Source organism: Bos indicus x Bos taurus, chromosome 14 (genome assembly GCF_003369695.1).
Source record: "Bos indicus x Bos taurus breed Angus x Brahman F1 hybrid chromosome 14, Bos_hybrid_MaternalHap_v2.0, whole genome shotgun sequence".
Classification (NCBI taxonomy): Eukaryota; Metazoa; Chordata; class Mammalia; order Artiodactyla; family Bovidae; genus Bos; species Bos indicus x Bos taurus.
In genome coordinates this window covers 1,153,421-1,176,077 of record NC_040089.1, presented here as the reverse complement: position 1 = coordinate 1,176,077, position 22,657 = coordinate 1,153,421, and the positions used below count along the sequence as shown (strand labels likewise).

At 60.7% G+C, this 22,657-nt stretch overlaps 2 protein-coding genes across 2 annotated transcripts in view; both read right to left on the bottom strand.

Annotated features, from left to right (window-relative positions):
- Window positions 1-582: 582 nt before the first annotated feature.
- On the bottom strand, window positions 583-4,816 carry MAFA (MAF bZIP transcription factor A). The gene has a single exon (XM_027560577.1). The coding sequence runs from the start codon at window positions 2,895-2,897 to the stop codon at window positions 1,842-1,844; it is 1,056 nt and encodes a 351-aa protein (XP_027416378.1). The 5' UTR covers window positions 2,898-4,816; the 3' UTR covers window positions 583-1,841.
- A 6,146-nt stretch (window positions 4,817-10,962) lies between these two features.
- The window catches only part of ZC3H3 (zinc finger CCCH-type containing 3), a 63,763-nt gene continuing 52,068 nt past the window's right edge, over window positions 10,963-22,657 (bottom strand). Inside the window, exons 9-12 of the mRNA XM_027560424.1 lie at window positions 21,027-21,158; window positions 13,585-13,769; window positions 12,703-13,061; window positions 10,963-11,348 (exon numbers count right to left, since the gene is read on the bottom strand). Of these exons, the coding sequence (XP_027416225.1) occupies window positions 11,317-11,348; window positions 12,703-13,061; window positions 13,585-13,769; window positions 21,027-21,158 (708 nt within the window). The 3' untranslated portion in view covers window positions 10,963-11,316. The remainder of the gene's footprint in view (window positions 11,349-12,702; window positions 13,062-13,584; window positions 13,770-21,026; window positions 21,159-22,657) is intronic.

The following is a 22,657-nucleotide window of genomic DNA, read 5'->3' as shown; positions in this document are numbered from 1 at the left end:
GAACCGCAGCTCTCCCAGCCCAGAGGAGGAGCTGGTGCCCCCAGACAGAATAGTGGGGTGCTCTGCCGAGGCCGGCGGGCTCCAAACATGCAAACCACAGGGTTCACCAGACCCTGCCCCAATCCCAGTGTGAACCGAGGTACTGGCCAAGCATCCTGCGCTGACTCCAGCCCCCCAGGGCGAAGTTTCCAGGGTGCTGCCCTGCCTGTTGCTCCCACAGTCCAGGCCTTGGTCCTGCAGGTGGGAGACCGCAGGCTCAGAAGAGCTGAGGACAGCGCTTGCCCTGCCCAGGACACATCGTGCTACCAAGGGTGGCCTTTAGCCCGGGGTTTCGTTGGGCTGTCGTGGGGGTCGGGGCCTCACCCTGCGGCCTCCTCCCCACGGGGCAGCTCGGGGGCAGGTTCCTACCGGTCGGGCCCTGGCAGCAGCCTTTTTAAACAACTCCGGCCACTCCCCGCTTCAACAGGGGTGGGTCACCTGGAGCTAAGGCAGGGCTTAGTTTGGGAAACTCCTTTTCTTTCTATTCAGGAAGAAATATGGCAGAAACGAAAACCACAGAAAAACCAGCCAGGCTCCAATAACTTTTGGATCTAAATGAATTTATTTTGTGTGTGTGTGTTTTTCTTTCCTCAGTTTCGTAGCAAATGAAAAAAGAACCCAACGAAATCCCACAGCACAACAAAACTTGCAAGGAGTTGGTATCTCCCGGGCCCCCCACGAGCAGGCGTGGAAGGAGCCCAGGCCGGGGTGCAGGGTGCAGTCAGGGGCTGGGGGCTTAAAGGGGCCAGAACTCGGCCTTCCCTCCCTCTTCTGGCCACTCCAAAAGTGATCAGGTTGTTTAAAAAAGAATCCACAAACAAAACGAAATACATTTTAAATTAAAATAAAATTATACACTTTCTCCACCGGACTCCATGCCAGGAGATTCAGGCGAAACCTCCTCTTAAAAAAAATTTTTTTTTCTGCTAGAAATACTGTGCATTACTTTTTTTTTTTTTCACTTCTCTTGAGGGTTAAAATAAGATATACTTCCCCAGGAGCCATAAATACGATCTGGTGCATAGAGAAATAGCAGCACGGAAGTCCCGGCCAGCTCCCACCCCCCTCCCCCCACCCCGGAGTACAGTAGGGCAGCAGGACTGAACACAGCATAGATAATGCTCCTCCACGTCAATCTCTAGGGGACGCCAGTGGCAGGGTGGGGGGCAGGCGGGCAAGCGGGCAGGCAGGGGCCAGGACCCTCCGAGCGAGCGACACATGCTGGGACACACGGACATCCGAGGGCAACCCCGGCGGGAAGAAGGGAGCTTCTCCGGGGTTTCCTTTTCTGATCACCGAGCAAAATAAATATAAATACTTCGAAAATAAGTACCGCTTCGAAAAGGAGTACAAAAGGCCTGGGTAGGGAGGCCAAAAGAAAGGAGACCAAGGGTGCAGGTCGGCGCCGGCTGCCCGTGGCGGTCCGGGTGAGGTCGGGCGCACAACCGCGCTCCACGTATGTACAAGCGGACGCCAGGAAGGACTTCGACCCGGTCCAGCTTCCTGGGAGTCGCCGTGCTCCGAGCAGAGGAACTGGAACAGCGTCGGGATGGCGACCCGGGAAGGTGCGCAAGCCGGGAGAGAGGAGACCGCGCTGAGGGACGGGCCTCTGTCCGGCGCCTGCAGACAAGCCGCGCGGGGCCGGCCCGGCCGGAGGCGGTGGCACTCACGCGGGGGCCGGCGCGCTGGGGAGGCTCGGCGCGGCCGTGCGTCCTCGCCCTGAGCTGCGGAGTCCAAGTCCAGGCCCCCGGCCGCCCGCGCGAGCCTCTACTCGGCGGTGGCGCGGGCTCTGGGCCCCGCGCTCACAGGAAGAAGTCGGGCGCGCCCTTGGCCCCGCCGGGCCCGGCCTGCGGCGGCGAGGACTCCCGCGGGAAGCCGGCCCCGCCCGCGCCCCCGGGGCCGCCCCGGCCGGCCAGCTTCTCGTATTTCTCCTTGTACAGGTCCCGCTCCTTGGCCAGGCGCCCCACCTCCAGCTTCAGCTGCTCCACCTGGCTCTGGAGCTGGCACTTCTCGCTCTCCAGAATGTGCCGCTGCTGCACCCGCTTGAAGCGGCACGACTGCGCGTAGCCGCGGTTCTTAAGCGTGCGCCGCTTCTGCTTCAGCCGGATGACCTCCTCCTTGCTGAAGCCGCGGAGCTGCCTGTTCAGCTCGCGCACGGACATGGACACCAGCTGGTCGTCGGAGAAGCGCTCCTCCAAGCGCACGTGGTGGGTTGTGCCGCCGCCGCCGTGGCCCGCGCCGCCGTGGTGGTGGTGGTGATGGTGGTGGGGCGCGTGGTGGTGGTGGTGGGCGGCGTGGTGGGTGCCGTGGTGGTGGCCAGCGCCCATGTCGTCCGCGCCGCCGCCGCCCGCGAAGCCCTGGCCCCGGAAGGCCTCGTAGGCCGCAGCGGCCGCTGGGTGGTGCGCGCCGTGGTGCCCAGCGTGGTGGCCGCTTCCGATGAGCGCCTCCACCGCGTCCTCGGGCGTCAGGTTGAGGGCCTCGGGGTTAAGGTGGTGCTGATAGCCACTCATCCAGTACAGATCCTCCAGCGCCGGCTTCCCCGAGGCGCCCCCGACGGCGCCGGGGCCCCCACTCGCCTGCCCCGGGGTGGCCCCGGCCTGGGCCGCGCCGCCGCCGCCCCCCGCGCCGCCGCTGGTGCCGGGGCTGGGCGCGCAGAAGCTGGGCGAAGAGGGCACGGAGGAACACGGCGTGCTGAGCGGCGTCGAGGACAGCGAGCCGGGTGGCAGTCGGTGGCAAAAGCGCTCGGCCTCGGGCGGCTCCTTCTTCACCTCGAACTTCATCAGGTCGAAATCGTTCACGTACTCGATGGCCAGCGGGCTGCTGGGCAGCTCGGCGCCCATCGCCAGCTCCGTGGCCATCGCCTGGGGGGCCCCGCCGCCTCGCCCGGCTGAGCCCCGACGGGAGGCGGGGCCGGGGGGGGCGAGCCGCGGGCCTGTCCCCCCCCTTCGCTTCCCACGGGCGGTGGGTCCGGGCAGCGAGAGGCGCGGGCTCCGAGCCGAAGCGCGAAGGGAAAAGTTTCACTCGGCCAACTCTGGGGTGGCCAATGGGGACGCCGCCAGTAGGGCCTCTCGCGCAACCCTGGGTCGCTCCCCAGCGGATGCAGGCCGTCCGCGGTCCCCTGTACACCCCCCCCCCCCCCCACCCCGCTCCGCCAGCGGCCCCGGCGATGGCCGGGCGGGCGGCGGTGCAGCCACCGCCTCGGGCTACTCGGGTTCCCCGCGCTCCGCCCGCGAACGGCCGGCCCCGCCTCTACCGCCAAGCTCCGCGCCGCGCGCTCCCTTTTATAGGGCCGGGCGCCTGGGCCCGCCTCTCTGGGAGGAGTACGCGCCTCCGGGCCAATAAGAGCCCCAGACCCGTCGCCTAATTTGAATATCCCCATGGCAACCAGGAGCCCAGCTGTCAGTCTCCTGCAGGGAACAGCTGTGGGAAGGGGTGGTGACCCGCTGCCCGGGAGAGGAGGGGCAGGGCCCTCTGGTGGCCACCTCGGGGGGCTGCACGGGAAGGGCCTGGGGAGCTGGGGGCGCGCGGGCGGCGCGGGGCCTTGCCTGCGGCCTCCGATGCCTCGCGTCCTCCACGGAGTGGCCAGAGCTTCGGGGATCGGGGCGAGGGGTGCTCCTTGGTGACCTCGTCCCCCCGCCGCCGGCTGACCGTGACCCCGCAGCCCCTTCCCAAGATTTTTTCCGTCGGTCCATCGGGGAGCCCGCGTTCAGCCTGCTAGCGTAGTGGCGCCGGGACATTCCGGCCTCTCGACACGGGTGACGCTGCGCGGCCTGGCCGGGCGCTGCGCGGGAGCGCTGGTTATTTTTAGCTTCGCGGTTCAGGCGGGTTCAGGAATTTAGTCAACAAAGTTGTTGGCACCTCGGTGCGGCGGGATTCACCGCCGGGCGCCCGGTGCCCCCGCTATACGGTGCAGGTGCAGAGGGAGTCGCGCGCGGAGCAGCGAAGGTGGGGTCAGGGACCGGAGCGTGGGGGCCGGAGCCTGCGCGGCTGGTGGGACTTGAGGCTCAGGGGCTGGACCGACCCGGCACGGGCGGGGCGCGGGAGCTGTCCCAAGGCCGGAGGGCTGCCAGGCCTACACCACGTTAGGAATCGGCCCCCAGCTGCCCATCCGCCGAGATCTGGCCTCCTGGCGGAGAATGGGGCTCAGAGCTAGGTGCGGGCGGGGATGGGGGTCGGGCGCAGGTGGGAGGCCTCCAACGCGAGAAGCCTTAAGAGCCGGACTAGGGGACCAGAGGTGGCCGGTTACCCAGGGCTTGGTGACTGGGTAGTAATCTGTAGAGCCGCGGGTGTGCCCAGAGCAGGGGCCTTCTAGGGTCAACTGAGATGGGGCCATGACCCAGAGAGCCCTCCCCCCATTCTCTATACTATCATATGACTTCTACAGTTTAACTCATTCTTAAATGCAACCAACCATCTGTGCACAGAAGGAAAAGTCTGGAGGGACTACGGGCAGGACGTCACCAGGGGCAGCCTAGCCATGTGCTGGGGGCATTTATCTATCAGGGCTTCTACCTGGTTCCTCACAAGTGTCTAGTATTTTGTAAGAAGAAAACTGTCGCAATGGCAAGTGAAACCTCACTTTTTAATGTACATGGGGGTGACCCCGCTCCTCTCTCCTCTCCTCTCCCCTCCCACAGGGATGAACCCAGCCTGGGTGCTCAGGGACATGTGTTGCCAGGTTAGGGGGCTCCCTTTAAAGCCCTCTTGAAAGAGATGGGAATACCAGACCACCTGACCTGCCTCCAGAAAACCTGTATGCAGGTCAGGAAGCAACAGTTAGAACTGGACAGGGAACAACAGACTGGTTCCAAATAGGAAAAGGAGTACGTCAAGGCTGTATATTGTCACCCTGCTGATTTAACTTATATGCAGAGTACATCATGAGAAACGCTGGGCTGGATGAAGCACAAGCTGGAATCAAGATTGCCGGGAGAGATATCAATAACCTCAGATACGCAGATGATACCACCCTTATGGCAGAGAGTGAAGAGGAACTAAAGAGCCTCCTGATGAAAGTGAAAGTGGAGAGTGAAAAGGTTGACTTAGAGCTCAACATTCAGAAAATGAAGATCATGGCATCCAGTCCCATCACATCATGGCAAATAGATGGGGAAACATTGGAAACAGTGGCTGACTTTATTTTTCTGGGCTCCAAAATCACTGTGGATGGTGACTGCAGCCATGAAATTAAAAGACGCTTGCTCCTTGGAAGGAAAGTTACAAACAACCTAGACAGCATATTAAAAAGCAGAGACATTACTTTGTCAAAAAAGGTCCGTCTAGTCAAAGCTATGGTTTTTCCAATGTTGTGTATGGATGTGAGAGTTGGATTATAAAGAAAGCTGAGCGCCGAAGAATTCATGCTTTTGAACTGTGGTGTTGGAGAAGACTCTTGAGAGTCCCTTGGACTGCAAGGAGATCCAGTCCATCCTAAAGATCAGTCCTAGGTGTTCATTGGAAGGACTGATGTTGAAGCTGAAACTCCAATACTTTGGCCACCTGATGTGAAGAGCTGACTCATTTGAAAAGACTCAGATGCTGGGAAAGATTGAGAGTAGGAGAAGGGACGACAGAGGATGAGATGGTTGGATGGCATCACTGACTCAATGGACATGGATTTGGGTGGACTCCGGGAGTTGGTGATGGACAGGGAGGCCTGGCGTGCTGCAGTTCATGGGGTCACAGAGTCGGACATGACTGAGCAACTGAACTGAAATGAACTGAAAGCACTTGGCGTTCAGAGGGAAGCCACAGCTCAGAGGGGAGACGCTGCGTGGCAAGCTGGTGGTCCATATGCCCGTCTGAGATGGAGCGAGCCCTTGCACTGGCCACCTGGCCTCTGCTCCTCATGGCATGGCTTCAGCCAGGCCACTGGACCAGGCAAGAGTGTGGTTCCAAGCTCGGGAAGGTGCTGGGTGGAGCCAGGCTGGTGCAGGTGGGGGTCCTCCTCACAGCTCCTGGCCCCAGGCCAAGGGCCACCGACTGCAGCCATTGCCGAGCTCTGCGGCATCCCCAGTCCCACCCAGTCACCACGCCTTGTCCTGAGAGGTGCAGTAAGGCTGCTAAAGCCAGGGAGGCCTTGCAGAACAGCCCCTCCCTATCCCAAACCTCCTCGAGGCCTGCGCTCAGCCACACCAAGTCAGGGACACCTGCCCACATCTGGCCCCAAAATGTGGTGCTCAAGGGTGCTGGGCCAGAGCCAGCCAGCCCCTTGCCCAGTCACACTCACAGGCCTTTCATTGTCTGTCCCCAGGGGAGAGGGACCCAGTGCAGGGCCGGCTGCAAAGACTGCACTCAGAACTGGGAACAGACACAAGGGCCTTCGGGCAACCTGGAACCAAGCAAGGCACCCATGTCCCCAACTGCCTTGGGCCCTCGGTAAGTTCTCCAGTCCTGGGCTTGATCTCAGGTCAGACTGGCTTCCCAGAAGGTGTCTGGGCCTGCAGGCCTGGGCTAAGCTCTCGGGAGCAGGAGCCCTGGAAGGTGGAGGGGCCCTGAGTCTGCTCCCTGGCTTCTCGTGGTGGCAGCTGAGCCCTCCTCTGTCCTGAGTCACTGCCAGGGGGCTGGGAAAGGGGCTGAGCGCCCCTGTACACAGGCCCCAACCCCCCGGCGCCCCACTCTACAGGCGAGACGGGCTCTTCCCAGCCCAGGGAAAGTCTGCCCCTTCTTGACTTTGGTTGTGGGCTTCAGGCTCGCTCCTTTCTCTTCAGAAACCTCCTCTTCGCCACTTGCTGGCCTGGGACCTGGCAAGTTCAAGGAGGGGCTGTCAGCTGGGTCTCAGAGGCAGAGGCTACGAGAGCCCAGAGCTACCTCCTCTCTGCCATGAAAGGCTCGCAGGCCCCAGAGACGGCACTCAGGAGTGCTGCAGGCCCAGCCGTGGCTCCCTCGACCAGCAGTGGAGCCGGCAGAGGATGCGCCAATTCGATGTGGCCCAGAAAAGGCTCCCTTTCTTCCTCGCCCTCTGGGGACCTCCCTGCCCGCCCAGCAAACAACCAGCGCTTGGAGCCAGGGAGCCACAGGGACTGTGTGGAGGCTCCTCAGTAAATACACGCACGTGTCTTTACTGAGCAGTTCTGTGTGCCAGGCAGCCTGTCCAGGGGCAGCTTCCAGCACCTTCCGCCAGGGAGGTGGCCCAGGGGTCCCTGGTAGGAAACAGGCACTCGTGGGCTCTGCAGTGGACAGGTTGTCCTGGGTGCAGTTGGACCATGGCGGCTGGGAGGACTTGAAGGCTGAGGGACTGGTGGCCGGCAGACGATGGGGCCGTAGCCGGACCAGTATCCGCACACGGTGGCTGACTGATTGGGCTTCCTCACAGCGTGGCGGCTGGTTCTCAGCGTGAGCGTCCAAGGGAGTCAGGCAGATATGCTTGGCATTTTCGTGAGGGGTGGCAGTGCTCATATCCAAGGGGCACAGACACCATCCCCCATGGAGTATGTAGGAAAAACTACACAGTCACAGCATCTCTGGAAAATACAATCTACCCGAGAACGGGTGAGAGAGCAGAAAATAAACCATAAAATAGAAAGTGAACTACACAGCACGTCTGTGCAGGAGATCAGCATAAGTCCAGCGCCTGCAGGCAGTGTTGTCGTCCAGAGTCCTGTGGGGCTACCGTCTCAAGGTCGTGGCAAGGGCGGGTCAGGTGGGGGGCGGCACTGTTGTCTGAAGGCTTCTCTGGGGAAGATGCTCCCAAGCTCTCTCAGACTGTCGGGACCATTTCTTGGCATCTGAGGAGCCAAGACCCCAGGCTCAGGGGGTTGGAGGCCGCCCTGGCTTCCCACGCCTGATGACTGCCCTAGCGAATCCAGGCAGATGGAGGGGGCCCTACAGAACGGGAGACGGGAAAGGCCGAGGGGCCTGGCCTGATGTGGGGTGGGGATTAGAGTCTGGGGGGGCGGCCCCTCTGGGGACCCTGGAACCACCCTCGGGCAGCACAGTGCCAAGGTCCCAGCTCAGTGCCCTAGACTCTCGACAAGTCCAGCTGCAGGGTGCGCACGCCATCACAGCACTGCGCTGCAGGGTCTGCCCAGGCCCAGCGGTCACCCAGCCGCCCAGCCTCATGGGAGTCACAAGACGAGGCCACAGTAGTCCCTGTTGGGAATGGAGGCCCCGCTCTCCAGGCGGGGCTTAGAGGCGCTACACAAGCTCAGGCCCAGCTCTAGACCCGGCAGCCCCGCTGTCCCGCCAGGGGCTCCTTCCTGGGCTCAGACAGTGAGGGGTGGGTGCCTTCCCCACCCACCACGGTCAGTCAGGCTGCAGAGGAGCCGGGAGAGGCAGGCCCCTCCCTGAGACCCACACGGGGGCACTTTCGGGCCCCCACGTCAGATGCCTCCCCCGAGCCCCGCAGCCCAGATCCCGAGGCCCTGCTGGCCACACGACCTCGGGGCTCACCTGAGGGCCCACCCTGCCCACGGGAGGGGTGCTTCACGATCACGGTGCGAGCCCCGCAGCCCTCACAGGAGGCTCCCTGTCCTTGGGGCCATCACCTGAGAGGCTGCACCAGGGCGAAGGGCAGTCCACGGGGCCACAGGCCTGGGGTGGCAGCAGGTACCTGTGAAGGGGACAAAGGGGCAGGGCCTGCCTGGACTCCACGGCCCTCATGCAGTCGGGGCTGGTGGGGACGACGGGCCCTTCCTCCCGGGGGCCCAGCTGATCTGCCCTTAGCACAGGGAGCCCACAGTGACGGTGACCCCCTCCCCTGCTGGGAGCAGGGAGTCTGACCAGGCTGAGCCGGAGGCTGACCGGTCCTCAGCGGGTCACGGGGTGTGGGCCCGCAGGGCAGGGGCCCAGGAGCACAGGCAGCTGTGGGCAGGGCTACCCCCATGCTCTGGGGCGCCCAGCCCTTCCTAAGCCTTCCCTGCGGGCCCGCAGCTGTCAGGCCGGCTGCCTCAGGGTCGTGGGCTGTGCCGTGAGCAGTGGGCCCGGGTACAGGAAGTACACCTGAGGAGGTGGAGCGGCCGGGGAGGCCCTGGAGAACAGCGCTGGTCCCAGCCAGGTGCTGGGTGCCCAACAGGAGGGGCCCAGCACCCACTGGTCTGTCGGGAGCGCCTCGCGTAATGGAAACACCTGCCCACCTCCTGTCCAGCTGGTGTCTGTCTCACAGTCTGGGGTCCCCTCCTTTACTATGGAGGGAAGAGCAGGGAGGTCAATCGGATGGGAGAAACAAACACCCGAGTCTCCCTCGGTCTCCCGTCTCTCCAGGCGGGGGAGGGAGACTCGAACCTCGGTCCTCCCGTCGTCAGAGGTCCTTCTGTCCCTCTGTGGTGGAGCTGACCGTGGGCATCAAGGACAGCCTAGGCAGGAAGTGGGGGAGGCCTCGGTGGCCCCCAGGCTGCACCCCGGTGCCTGCTCCTCCTGCCAGCCTAGGCCAGGAGGAGGAGCTGGGCAAGGGGCTCAGCCCTGGCCCAGGGCACTCGGCCAGGCAGGCTGCTGCCCCTGCTCTGCAGGTTCCTCACTGTCAGCACTCAGCTCCCTGCTGGGCTGTGGGCCCGTTCTTCGCAGTCAGGTCTGAGTCCAGTGTCCAGCAGCCTGCTGAACTAGCACAGATCAGGCCCCAGAGACAGGGCTCGGGGCCCCGGGCGGAGGTGCCAGCGATCGGCACAGGACAGCGGGAACCCTGCTCTGCTGGACAGCGGGCCCCCGCACGCTGAGGCCGGGAGCCCTGCCCTGCTGGACAGCGGGTCCCTGCACGCTGAGGCCGGGACCCCTGCCCTGCTGGACAGCGGGCCCCCGCACGCTGAGGCCGGGAGCCCTGCCCTGCTGGACAGTGGGTCCCTGCACGCTGAGGCCGGGACCCCTGCCCTGCTGGACAGCGGGCCCCCGCACGCTGAGGCCGGGACCCCTGCCCTGCTGGACAGCGGGTCCCTGCACACTGAGGCCAGGCGGGCCCCTCTCCACGGCCCCGCCTGGCTCTCGTCATCTGTGGGACCTCGCCTCATCTGGAGCCAGGGAGGGCCAAGGGGCCTTCTTCGGTCAGAGGGACCCTCAAGGAGGCAGTGTGTTCAGAGGCCTGGGCTGCCCCTGTCAGCCAGAGTTGGACAGCGCTCTTCCCACTGGGGCCGGAAGAAGCAGCGGGACGACGAGCAGCCACACAGCCGACTCCCCTGTGGTCAACTGCAGGAGTCGTGTGGGGCTGTGGGCAGGGGAGCCCGAGGGCGCCCCGCCTACAGGGTGGTTTGTGGCACAGGTCCCTGCTGCAGCCGACTGACTGGCGGGGATGGAGGCAGGCGGGGGCAGGGGCACCCTAGGAGTGTGGCTGCAGGCAGGTGCTCGAAGGGAGCACACCTCACTTGCCTGGGGGTGAGGGGCAGATACCCTGAGCGGCCCGGCTCCACTCCAGGCCTTGGCAGTGGGGAGCTACCAGCCAGGGCTGCATCCTGTCAGGGCCCCGGGCTGAGGTCATCACTCTCAGCCAGCTTGCCCAGGTGCCCTGGGACTGGAGACAGCTCAGGGGGCGATGAGCTGTCCACTCTGTCCGGCAGCCCTGGCCTGTCCCTGGCCCTACTCTGGCCCAGCTGCTCTCCTGAGAGGCCCGGGGAAGGGGCTCTGGAGGAGAGATCTGCTTGGGGGAGGCCCTCTGGCCCCAGCCTGTTGCCTCCAGTCCCCAGGGCCTGCCCAGGCCTCTCCCAACCATAAAGCACACTGGCCTGGCCATGGGGGACAGGCGGCCTCAGCCCTGAGCCACCCTGGGGTGGCAGGGAAGGGGCCCACATCCCTACCCAGAGGCCGGGCCAGGTGGGCAGGTTGGGGGGGCCCTGGAGGAGGCTCTGGGGCGTACCCCTCACCTTCCCCTCAACCTCAGGCCTCCAGGTCCCCCCGGAGTCGCATCCTGGGGGAGGCTCTGGGACCCCTGGGCCCTGTGCATCCACCTGCGCTGTGCTCAGCAGGCTAGGCAGCAGCAGCAACGGTCGGGACAGCCAAGCAGACACAGGACAGAACCTTTATTGCTGAACACAAAGTACCCGCCAGGGAGGCCCGCCCGGCAGTCTCAGGAGGCCTGTGGGAGGACAGGGCAGACATCGCACGGGGGAGCCCTGCCAGGCACCTCTCAGGGCAAGGCTGAAGGCCCAGGGGTGGGGAAGTGGTGGAGCCCAGCCTGAGGGGGGCCAGGCGTGGGCACTGGTCACACAGGGCTGAAAGCCAGGCGGGCAGGGGGACAGCCCTGCCACCCCTGGGGGCGCTCCGTGGCAGGCGGCCCCTCATCCGGGGCGGTGGCGGGCGGAGCCTCCTTCCTCTTGGGATGGGGCTGAGGTAGGCGCAGGCTGGCCCCCTGGACCCTCACAGACGCGGCTTGATGTGCAGCGACTTCCCTGTTCCAAGAAGGCCAAAGGTCAGGCACAGGAGGGCTCCCTCAAGGCCTCTGGGTCAGGGGTTGCTCGAAACTGGGAGGGGCTGGGACACCACCCAGTGGCCCGGGGTCCCGCGTGGAGCAGGTCCAGGCCTGGCCCTGGGCAGTGGGCTGCCCCACAGGAGCCCCGCAGCCTGCAGCTGAGCCCTGAGCACCGGGTGCCGGTGGCTCGCACACACCGCTCAGGCTCACGCGGGGACAGGTGTCTGGCGCTGCCAGACGGCGCCTTCCACACGGAAACCCAGGGTGTGTGTGAGCAGCTGCTGGGGGCCCCGAGGCCCCAGGGACCAGCCAGGGCTGCTGGGCTGGGGTGGGAGAGGCTGCCGCCCTGGGCCCCACCCCCACTGGGCACCCCGGTGCCTCTCCTCACCAAGGACACTCCTGGTGGCCTCATAGGCCGGCAAACCAGCCCACAGGCCAGCACTGTCCACGTGCCCCCTGCAAGCTCGCAACTCCTCCTGGGATCCCACTGCAGGGCCGAGGACCCCAGTCACCTGCTCAGCCAGCCATAGCCCCGGGCCCCTCAGGCCCCCAGGAAGCCGGCAAGGCCTGAGCAGGGAAGGACGGTTGCTGGGCTCCGTCTGTGGAGGTCGACAGTCACCACTTCCCCGCCCCTGCTTCCTCTGATTCTAGGCCTGGTTGCAGGGTTTCTCATCGTAATTAAAAACAAAAATTAAAACACTGGTGGCTTGGGGCTATCTGCTCCTTCCTCCCGCCCTCAGGGTGTCCTGCCCACGGAGGGCCTGGCCGCAGCTTGGCGCCCCTGGCTCGGGGGCTGAGCAGGCAGCGTGTGAGCTCGCTCAGCAGAGCTGGGAGAAGAGGCTGCGGCAAGCATCTCCCATTAACGTTACGACCGTGAAATATGACAATAAAATGATAGCCGTATGGTCGCAAATTTGCAGCCCGCCGAGCTGCGTGGGGTTTATCGTCACTCAAACGCGCAGAGAGCTGTAAAATGTTTACAGAAAGGGTCGTTTGCAGCCATAAAATCCTCTTTTCTCTCCTAAACAAGGCTGAGTGGAGCCATTTACCAAGCCCCAAATGTTCATCGGGGGAGAGGAAACATCTGTTCTCTCCAGGAGTGTGCGGTGATCTTCCAGAACAAATTAACAGAAATGGGTGCTTTCTAATTAAATCAGCCCTCGGCTGGGCGGTCTGTGAGCGGTGCTCTGCGCCCGCACCTCGCGCCCGCCCTGTGGGCCTGCAGGCGCGCACCTGCCATGCCAGAGACCGTGCCGCCGGCTCCCTGGGACCAGCAGGCCCCCCAGGCTGACCCACAGGCCTGAGGTGCGCGCCGCCAGAGCTGGGCTGCCTACCTGAGTCCTTGGAGGAGGCGCTCCTGGGGGCCTGGGCCCTGGGCTGGCCTCCAGGGCTGGGCGAGGACTGCAGGGCGATGAAGGAGGGCAGCTTGGAGAGGCCGCCGGAGCCAGCTCCCGCTGAGGCCTCAGCCGCCTGCAGACACAGCTCCTCTGGCTCCAAGGACAGGGAGGCGGAGGGGGGGCAGGGAGAGGAGGGGGAGGGGGAAGAGGAGGAGGAGGAGGGGGAGGGGGAGGAGGGGGAGGGGGAGGCCGCAGCTAACACCCGTGGGGAGGAGGGGGGTGAGGTCGAGCCAGCAGCCATGGAGCTGGGGGGGCTGGACATCCGTCTGGCGGGGCGCAGGGCGGCCGAGGGCTTCCTGTAGGAACGGGAGGGGAGCGGGGTGTGAGGCGGGCGGCGTGGGGCAGGCGAGGTCCAGAGGGTGCTGGCCCACCATCTGTACACCATCCGTCCACCCCCCACCCATCCCTGCCCAGCAGCTATCAGGCACTGCCACGCAGGTTCAAGGCGGGCCTGTGGGCCGAGGACAGACTGGTGACACTTAAGGGCCTCCAGCAGCTGCACGCTGATGCTGTCCTCACCTCCTGGAGCCTTCCCCGTCCACACGGGTTCCCACACGCGCAGGCAGGGGAGCACACCGTGGGGCCCAGCCACGAGTGTCGCTTAGGACCTCCCCTGCCCCTGGAGATTGGGGTGGGTCAGGGATGCTCTCCGCTCGTCCAGCCTGAGGACCGGGGGTGGGGCACCTCTGGAGGTCACTTCACCAACTTTGGACAGAGGTTTTTTGGGGGGTGTGAAGCCCCCAGAGCTGGGCGGGGATGCAGGGCTCCCTCCTGCCCCCACCCCAAGCTTACACATGCCGCACCCACAGTCCCCGTCACCTGGGCCCGTGGCTGGTAGAAGCCCTGCTCCTGGGGGGCGTGTTGCCAGGCTCCGGGGCTGTGGGGGTGGCTGCTCGCCGGCCCAGGCGCTTTGGGTTGCGGTGGAGCAGCTGGCACTGGGCACCGCGGGGGCACACGCCCCGGCGGGAGAAGTCGGGGCACAGCAGCGTGTGCTTCTTCTTGCACTGCGGGAGGAGGGCACAGCTGGGTGAGCCGGTGGAGACCGCAGCACCACGCAGGGGGCCCGCCTGCTTCGCCCAGTGGGGCTCACGCGGAAGGGTTCCTGTTGGGGGTCTGAGGTCCTCAGGCCAGAGAGGCCCCAGGGCGCTCACCCCTACCCATCTCAAAGATAGGAAGGGTCAGTCTGAGGGTCAAGGGCACTTCCCTGGTTGTACCAGCACCACCCAGCCTGGCCCTGGGCCTGGACTGAGGCTGGGGTGCGGATTCCCAGGGAGCTACCTCCTCCTCCTGACTGCAGCCCACCTGTCCTGGCAGAGGACCAGGGTGGGGGGCACCCCACGGAGGGTGCACTGTCAGGCAGGCCGGGGCAACAGATGGCCTCAGCTCTGCCCACCAGGCCCACAGGGAGCACAGAGCCTGGACCCAAGGCCCGCCTCTCCATGGCCCCCCTGCCCCAAGGCAGGAACTGTAGCCCTACCGTGTGCCTGCTTCTTGCCTGGTCCTCCTAGAGGAAGGGGCCTATTCTCCCACCCCCAAGAGCTGGCTCAGTGGGCCCCACCCAGGAGGAGGAAGCCACCCTCATGCTGACCAGGTGACAGGTGACATGCTAGAAAGAGACCCAGATGGAAACCCCTGCAAGCAGAGCCCCAAAACCACCCCGTGTGCACTCAGTCAGCTCCATTGTGTCTGACTCTGTGCGAGCCCATGGACTGTAGCCCGCCAGGCTCCTCTGTCCATGGGATCTCCAGGCAAGAACACCCAGAGTCAAGTTTAAAACCAGCCCTGGTGCCTGAGCAGCTCGAGGGGGCCCCCTGGCACAGCCACTGGAAGTGTCATGGCAACAGCCTTGAGACCACTTCCTTCTGGACCCGTCACCCCCACTGGGCACGTGTCCTCAGAGCCCCAGATGTCGGCCTGGCTCCCAGCACGCGGGACAAGGCTGGCCGAGGACCCCACGGAGCCTGTGCCCATTCTGTGAGCAGGATCTGGGCACTGACCCCATTCTTGTTCCCACACCTGGCCCTCACTTGCCACCCAGGAACTAGAGGCCCTTCACACTGGTGCCCGGGGCTGGTGTGAAGACAGGCAGGTAGCACCCCTGCACCTGGACGGCTACCCCTCCCTGTGCTGGGGAGACCCAGCCCTGCTCCCCAACGCCTGCTCCCCCAGCCCCCGAGTCAAGGGCCCTCTGCCCTGAATCCCAGTGGTCCCCTCGGTGGTATATGCTGCAGCGGGCTCTCCTGGGCAGGCAGAGGGATGGGCAGGCCCTCTGTGTGGAGAGCCCACCCTGGGCTGGGTGCAGAGAGGTGGCCGGCGGGTGCTGTCTCTGTGCCGTCCCATGGTGGCCATGAGCCCCGCCGCTGCTCTGAGCCCAGGCGGCTCAACAGGAGCAACACACGGGAGGCGGGACCTGGCACAGAGGGACCCGGTAAAAGGCAGCACCTCGGTTTCCTCTGGGACTGCACGCTGACATCTGTGAGCCACTGGGTCACGTACACTCGTTCCAGCTGTTTCTGTCTCACTTTCTTACAGCGGCACTAGAAACTGTGAAATCCCACATGCAGCTCACATCCGGTTGACTGTGGGACTAGAGATGGCTGGTCTGAACTGACCGCCCTCCCAGAGCAACCCAAATCTAGGCTCAAATGTAAAGAACCTTCTGAAATCATCCAAGAACTCCTGAGCAGGTGAAATGATGGAGGAACGTCTACTGGGTGCAGGGCTGGTCTCAGACCTCAGCCCCCGCCATCCTTAGTGCAAGGCTGCCGAGGAAAAAGCAAACCCCACACCCCTGCCCCTGCCCCATGTGCCCCGCAGAGCTGGAAGTAAGGAAAATTCCTGGGATTATAGACTGCCAGGCTCCTCTGTTCATGGAATTCCCCGGCAAGAAAACTGGAGTGGATTGCCATTTCCTTCTCCAGTGTATCTTCCAGACACAAGGATCGAACCCGGGTCTCTTGCATTACAGGCAGATGCTTTACCATCTGAGCTACTAGGGAAGCCTGGAAATAAAGAAAGTTAGTGCTAAATAATGCGTCAGTCAGTCAAGAAGCAACAGAAACTAGGTGATATTTAAAACCAAATGACAACACTAAAACAACTCATCAAAGTTGATGGACTGGAACTAAAGGAGCGCTTGGAGCAAAGCCCTCAGCCTCGGAGTCTTACATTAGCAAAGACGAAACACCTCAAAGTCAGAGGAAAACAGAAAAACAAAGAAAGCAGAGAGAAGGACATAGAGAGAAAAGGAACATATAAACAATATTAGGAATGACAGAAGTGCCGTTAACTGCTGGTGCTGCAGAAGGGGACACAATGAACAAATTTTATGCCAATAAATTTGAAAACACAGACAAAATCTACAAATTCTAGAAAAACTGCCAAAATCTGACATTAAATCTGAATGAATATAGACCATAAAGGAATTTGAATCAGTAGTTAAACAAGGCAAGCGCCAGCCCAGGGTTTCACGGTGGTTCTACCAGCTATTCAAGAATGCACTACCCAACCTCCCATGAACCAGCCCACAGAAGAGGACAGCAGAGAACACTCAGCTCAGTCTACGCAGCCAGAGGGGTCTTAAACCTGGAACCTGACCGCAGCGAGATGATCAAACAACCTTTAGGCCAATTGCATGAACAATGACTCACATTCTACACAAATCATAAATAAACTGAAATGTGTAAAAAATGAGTCCTGAAATGTGTAAAAAGACCATGTTAGGACCAAGCTGAGTTTATCTCAGGAATGCAAGGTTAGTTTAACGTTAGAAAACCAGGGAATAGAAATCAGCACATTAGCAACCTAAGAGAAAGGAACCATGTGATCACCTTGAGAGGCAAGAAAGAAGAGCATCATGGAAGTCAGAATCAACAAAAGTTTAGCAGATTAGCAATAGAAGGGAGCTTCCTTAGCTTAATACAGAACCTTCACGAAACCATCATCATCATTCACCAAGGGGTGCAGCTGGAAGCCCACAGCTATGAGTTACTATCTTACTGGGCTTATAGGCAGGGCAGAAAAAGAAACTCAAAGGAAGAAAATACAGTCATTATTTGCAAAAGATATGATTGTTTATGTAGAAAAACCCAAAAGACTAAGTCCCATGGATGAATTATTACAATTACTAATATAATTTAGCAAGACTGCTGGAAACAAAATCAGTATTAAAAATCGTATGTCCGTTACCAATGAACAGTAAGAAAATAACATTTAAAAACAAGCTTTTTATAATAATAATAAATGTGAGAGAAATAAACTTAACAGAGATAAGACCAGCAAGAATTTTATCAAATGACATCAAAGGCGAGTCTGTGTCACTAGAGACAGCGCATTGATCATACATAGGAGATTCACTGTAGAGACCGGTGAGACCAGTTCTCACCAAACCTAAGGCACAGATTCAAGTCAACCCGAATCCAAATTCCAACTCTAAAAACCTTACCTGGCATTTAAAATACATTTCTGGAAGGATAAAGGGGAAAGAACAGCTAAAATAACCACAAGGAAGAAAAAAGTGAAGAAATCTGCTTCCTTGTTATGACTTATCCCAAAGCTCAAATAACCGACAAAGGTCCCTGTAGTCAAAGCTGTGGTTTTTCCAGGAGTCATGTATGGATGTGAGAGTTGGACCACGAGGCTGAGTACTGAAGAACTGATGCTTTTGAACTGTGGTGCTGGAAAAGACTCTTGAGAGTCCCTTGGGCTGCAGGGCGATCAAACCAATCAATAATAAAGAAAATCAAGCCTGAATATTCACTGGAAGGACTCATGTTGAAACTGAAGCCCCAGTACTTAGGCCACCTGATGCCAAGAGCCAACTCAATGGAAAAGGCCCTGATGCTGGGAAAGACTGAAGGCAGGAGGAGAAGGAGGTGACAGAGGATGAGTTGGCTGGATGGCATCACTGACTCAACGCACATCAGTTTGAACAAGCTCCAGGAGATAGTGATGGACAGGGAAGCCTGGCATGCTGTAGTCCATGGGGTCGCGAAGAGTCAGACACGCCTGAGCTACTGAACAACAACAACCTGGGACTGTTAAATGAGACCCGGACTAGTGTAACAGCCAGGAGCCCAGGTAAGACCCGGACGAGTGTAACAGCCAGGAGCCCAGGTAAGACCCGGACGAGTGTAACAGCCAGGAGCCCAGGTAAGACCCGGACGAGTGTAACAGCCAGGAGCCCAGGTAAGACCCGGACGAGTGTAACAGCCAAGAGCCCAGGTAAGACCCGGACGAGTGTAACAGCCAGGAGCCCAGGTAAGACCCGGACTAGTGTAACAGCCAGGAGCCCAGGTAAGACCCGGACGAGTGTAACAGCCAGGAGCCCAGGTAAGACCCGGACGAGTGTAACAGCCAGGAGCCCAGGTAAGACCCGGACGAGTGTAACAGCCAGGAGCCCAGGTAAGACCCGGACGAGTGTAACAGCCAGGAGCCCAGGTAAGACCCGGACGAGTGTAACAGCCAGGAGCCCAGGTAAGACCCGGACGAGTGTAACAGCCAGGAGCCCAGGTAAGACCCGGACTAGTGTAACAGCCAAGAGCCCAGGCTGCAGTCGGCACTGACTGCACACCAGGAGCTGCTGGCATGCGAACAGGGCATGTGGTGGGCTGACTGTAAAGTTACACGCAGATTTCTTACTGTGTTGGGGGGTTGGTATTCAAGGGTCAGCTGTATAGTACAGAGATTGAATCAGTAATCATAAAACCTCCCAATCAAGAAAAGCCCGAGACTAGATGGTTTCAACAGGTGAATCCTACTAAACATGTAAAGAATTAACACCTATTCTTTTCAAATTCCTCCAAAAACACAGAAGATGAGAGAATACTTCCTAACACACAACAGCCAAAACAATCTACCAGGCTAGCCTTACCTTGGTTCCAAAAGCATACAGAGATACTACAAGAAAAGGAAATTACAGATCAATATTATTATGGATACAGATGTCAAAATCCTCAACAAAATACTACAAAACTGGACTAGTGGCATATTAAAAAGATTATAGACTATGATCCAGTGGGATTTATTCTCAGAATGCAAAGATGGTTCAACATCCAAAAATCAATCAGTATATTTGTGATTGATCGATGTGGTCAGTATGTCTGATTGACTAGCTTAATAGAATGAAGGGGAAAAAACCCACATGATTATCTCAACTGATACAAAAAAGATTTGGGCAAATAGCTATAAGATTCCACCTATGTTAAATACCTAGAATAGGCACATTCATGGAGACAAAATGTTGATTTGTGGCTGTCAGGAGGTGGTGAGGAGGGGACAGGGAGTCATTGCCAACTGTTTAGAGATTCTGTTGGGGGATGAAAAAGTTTTGGAAACAGATAGTGGTGGTTGTATAATATTGTCAATGTAATTAATACCACTGAACTATACACTTAAAAACGGCAAATTCTGCTAAAATTAAAAATGTAATGCACCAAAACCCACAGTATTGTGCACTTAAATGGGTGATTTGTATGGGATATGAGTTCTATCTCAGTAAAGCTGTGAAGATTAGAAAAGACTCTGATGCTGGGAAAAACTAAAGGCAGGGGGAGAAGGGGATGACGACAGAGGATGAGATGGTTGGAAGGCATCACCGACTCGATGGACGTGAGTTTGAGTAAGCTCCGGGAGCTGGTGATGGACAGGGAAGCCTGGCATGCTGCATTCCACGGGGTCGCAAAAAGTCAGACACGATTCAGCGACTGAACTGAACGGATACAGAGACACTGTCTGTGACTTCCAAGAAAGACGTCCAGAGGACAAGGCGCTTCTGTGCGTCAGGAGGCGGCGGGGGTGGGCCGCTGACACGGTGGAGGACAGAGGGAGAAGGAAGTCGTGGAGAGCGGGCCAGGCACCATAAGGGCAGGGGAGTCGCTGTCGCTACAGAGGTGGCTGCAGATGATACCCACGCTCGGGTCTGCTCTGCGCCAGGAGGGGCTGGAGGCGCGGTGCTCCAGGCCCAGGCAGGGCTGGACCTCCGGCCAGAAAGCACCCTGGGGATGTGTGAGCAGCGCGAGTCTGGTGGGCGTGCCGGGCGACAGCGCCATAGACACCCGAGCAGGCTGGCCGGGGCGGAGGGCAGTGCTGGAACACCCGCCCTCGGTGTCTCCCCGACACGCGTGTGGATTCAACAGCAAGCCATCAGGGGAGCCCACCACCAGCACCAGGAGTGGCGGAGCAAGCATGAGGCGGTCGCTGTGACATCCGGCGGCTCACGGAGGCTGGCCGTGTCCCCGAGTATCCTGAGAGTCCGGAGGGACAAACTGAGGAGATGAGAGAGGCTGACCAGTGAGCCCCAGACCCAGGAGCAGCACGTGGCCCTGAAAAGGTGAAGGACACGGATCTACTCCAGCTTAAATCATTCACAAGAAAAGGGGACATGTGTCTTTAACAAGCCAGCGCTTTATGAAGCAAGGTTAACAATTCCACTTGATTCAGTGGAATATTATAAACTCTCTGGGGCCCATCTGAGGACTTCCACTTCAGGAGCAAGGTGACGACTCAGCACTTTTTATATTATTTAGAGAATAAAATTAACCCTTGCCGGCCCAGGCTGCTGCCTCCGCCCCTGCCGGATCCGGCCTGCTCAGCGCTTTTCCCATCTATAATTACAAGCCGCTATCCATCATGTGGCAGCCACGCAGCGCCCACACGCTGAAACACACGCAGTAAGCACTTCCACTAATAGAAGCAGAACTTAAATATCGCCTTGATATTTTCATTTACATTGGAATCTTTTACAATAATCACCCACAGCCTCCATGGGGGTCCTGCGCCCCCACCTCACCCCACCTGGGCTGCTCTGGAGTCACCAGCCGGGCCCCACCTCTGCAGGAGGGGCCTCCGCGGGGGGCCCCAGAGTGCTGTGCACAGGCCAGCAGGGGAGCAGCTGTGCTCCCATCGTGCTCCCCACAGGGTGAAGCCCAGCCCGGAATAGGGAGCTGGCCTGCAGAGACACGCGCTCCCCGGGCTCAGGGCCAGCCCTGCTCCCCCAGGGCAGCCCACAAGCCCTGAGGCAGGGTGGTCACTCACGAGCATCTGCGGACGAGGCAGCGGGCTTTGCTGAGGTCCCTGGGCTGGTGAGGAGGCTCCCTCTAGGGCACCAGGACCCGCTGCCCAGGGGGCCCACCCCGGCCCACAGGGGTGTCAGCTGTCAGCTGTCGATGGGCAGGTGGGGAGGACAGGCCCGCAAAGCAGGGTGGGCCTGGCCCCCGGGCCAGCTCCTCACCCCCAGTGCCCCTCCACCCCATGCCCCTTACCTTGGCACCCAGAGGGCAGTAGCCTTTCAGGAAGTCGGTGCAGACCTCCGCCTTGCGGGACACATACACATGGCTGTAGGGGCAGCTGCTGTTGCTGCAGATGCCCTTCAGGAAGTAGGAGCAGACAGGCATCTGCAGGGCGGGAGGCAGTGAGGCCCAGGGCAGCGCCCCCAGCCTCCCTCCTTGCCCCACCTCACAGGCAGGGGCACCAGGACCCGAGGGGCCCACCCAGGGCTCCATCACCAGGCGTGAGCCACAGAGAGACTGGCCCACCCCAAAGTGAGACCCCCAGCCTCCCCAGGGGCGACGCCGCTCAGGCCTGCGATCACGTGAGGACAGAGATGGGGACTCAGCCAGCAGGACAGCTCAGGCCCAGATGTGCTGTCCCCAAGTCCGCCACCTGCCCCGAGCCTGCCTGGTCTGGGCTGCGGGACTTTCGGGGCGGGGGGAGGCGGGGGGGCGCGGCCTGGAGGCGCCGGCACCTAGAAAAGCAGGGCAGGGGAGAAGGGGGGCAGCGTGCGGGTGCCCCAGCAGGGTGACGGCCTACAGGACCTGACACCCAGCAGGCTTTCCAGCTGCCCGGCACGTGGGCACCGGCAGCGTCTGTGAGCTGGAGACCTGACTCGGAGCAGCCCTTGCAGGGGCTCTGCTGGCACTGACTGTGGGTGGGCACCGTAGGGGCCTGGCAGAGGGCAGGCCGGCCCAGGGAGACCTGGTGGGGGACACAGGTGGGCAGCAGGGAAGCGAGGCCTGAGGGCCAGTGGAGGTGGAGAGGGGAGGTTGTGTCTCTTGCCCACACCAACCTCTGCACTTGGGGCCCGTGGGGTGAGCCCTGCCCCCTGCAGGCCAGCCTCCTAGGGGGGAACCCTGCCAGGAGCTCACACAGCTGTGGCCCTGCAGGTCTCACGCCGCCTGCCTATCCCAGGCTCTCCCTGCGCTGTCAGCCCTGCCTGCCCTGTCCATGTGGTGCCCACTGCACCCACCGAGCGCTCTCCTGCCTCCAGAGGACACACGGGGGGCTTCACTTTTCTGGCAGGAGGTGGGGGTGTGTGTGGGGGGGTTGGAGAGTGGGGGGTATGACTAGCCGAGGAGGGAAGGAGGGAGGAAGCAGAGAAACAAAGGGTGATTTAGCGAGGAGAGTTTATTTTTAATTGTCTTTTAACTGCAGCGCAGAGGGGAGCGGCCGGCCTGGGGCTGGTGGAGCTGCGGCTGCAGACAATTCCCTTAATGTGCGTTTTGATACAGGGCCCAAATTAGCGCTAATAAAAAGGGATAATAAAGCCAACTCTTGCACCAAACGGAACTCCTCCTAGCTGTCAGCGCCGCTATCAAGAGGAAACTGCATTCTCATTTCAATTAACCTTGTTTGCACCCACCACGTCCACACAAATAACAATAACATTAATTCAGGGCGCTGGTGCGGGGCGTCCGCCTCAGACAGCTCAGAGCCTGCGCCGGCTCCAAAGCCGGAGCTAATGAACCCGAAACTCGACGTGAATTTCCAAATTGCTCACAACAGAGTTTCGAAGCTCTATTAGGGAGAAAATGCTGATTCTTCCCAAGTTCCTCAAGGGGAAAAGCTGTAGCAGCAGCAGCGCCTCCCCGGGCCCGCAGCGACCCCCCCTTGGGGC

What these genes read in the sequence shown, in the direction of transcription:
- MAFA (XM_027560577.1), bottom strand. Translation starts at nt 2,897, where the DNA reads ATGGCCACGGAGCTGGCGATGGGCGCCGAGCTGCCCAGCAGCCCGCTG.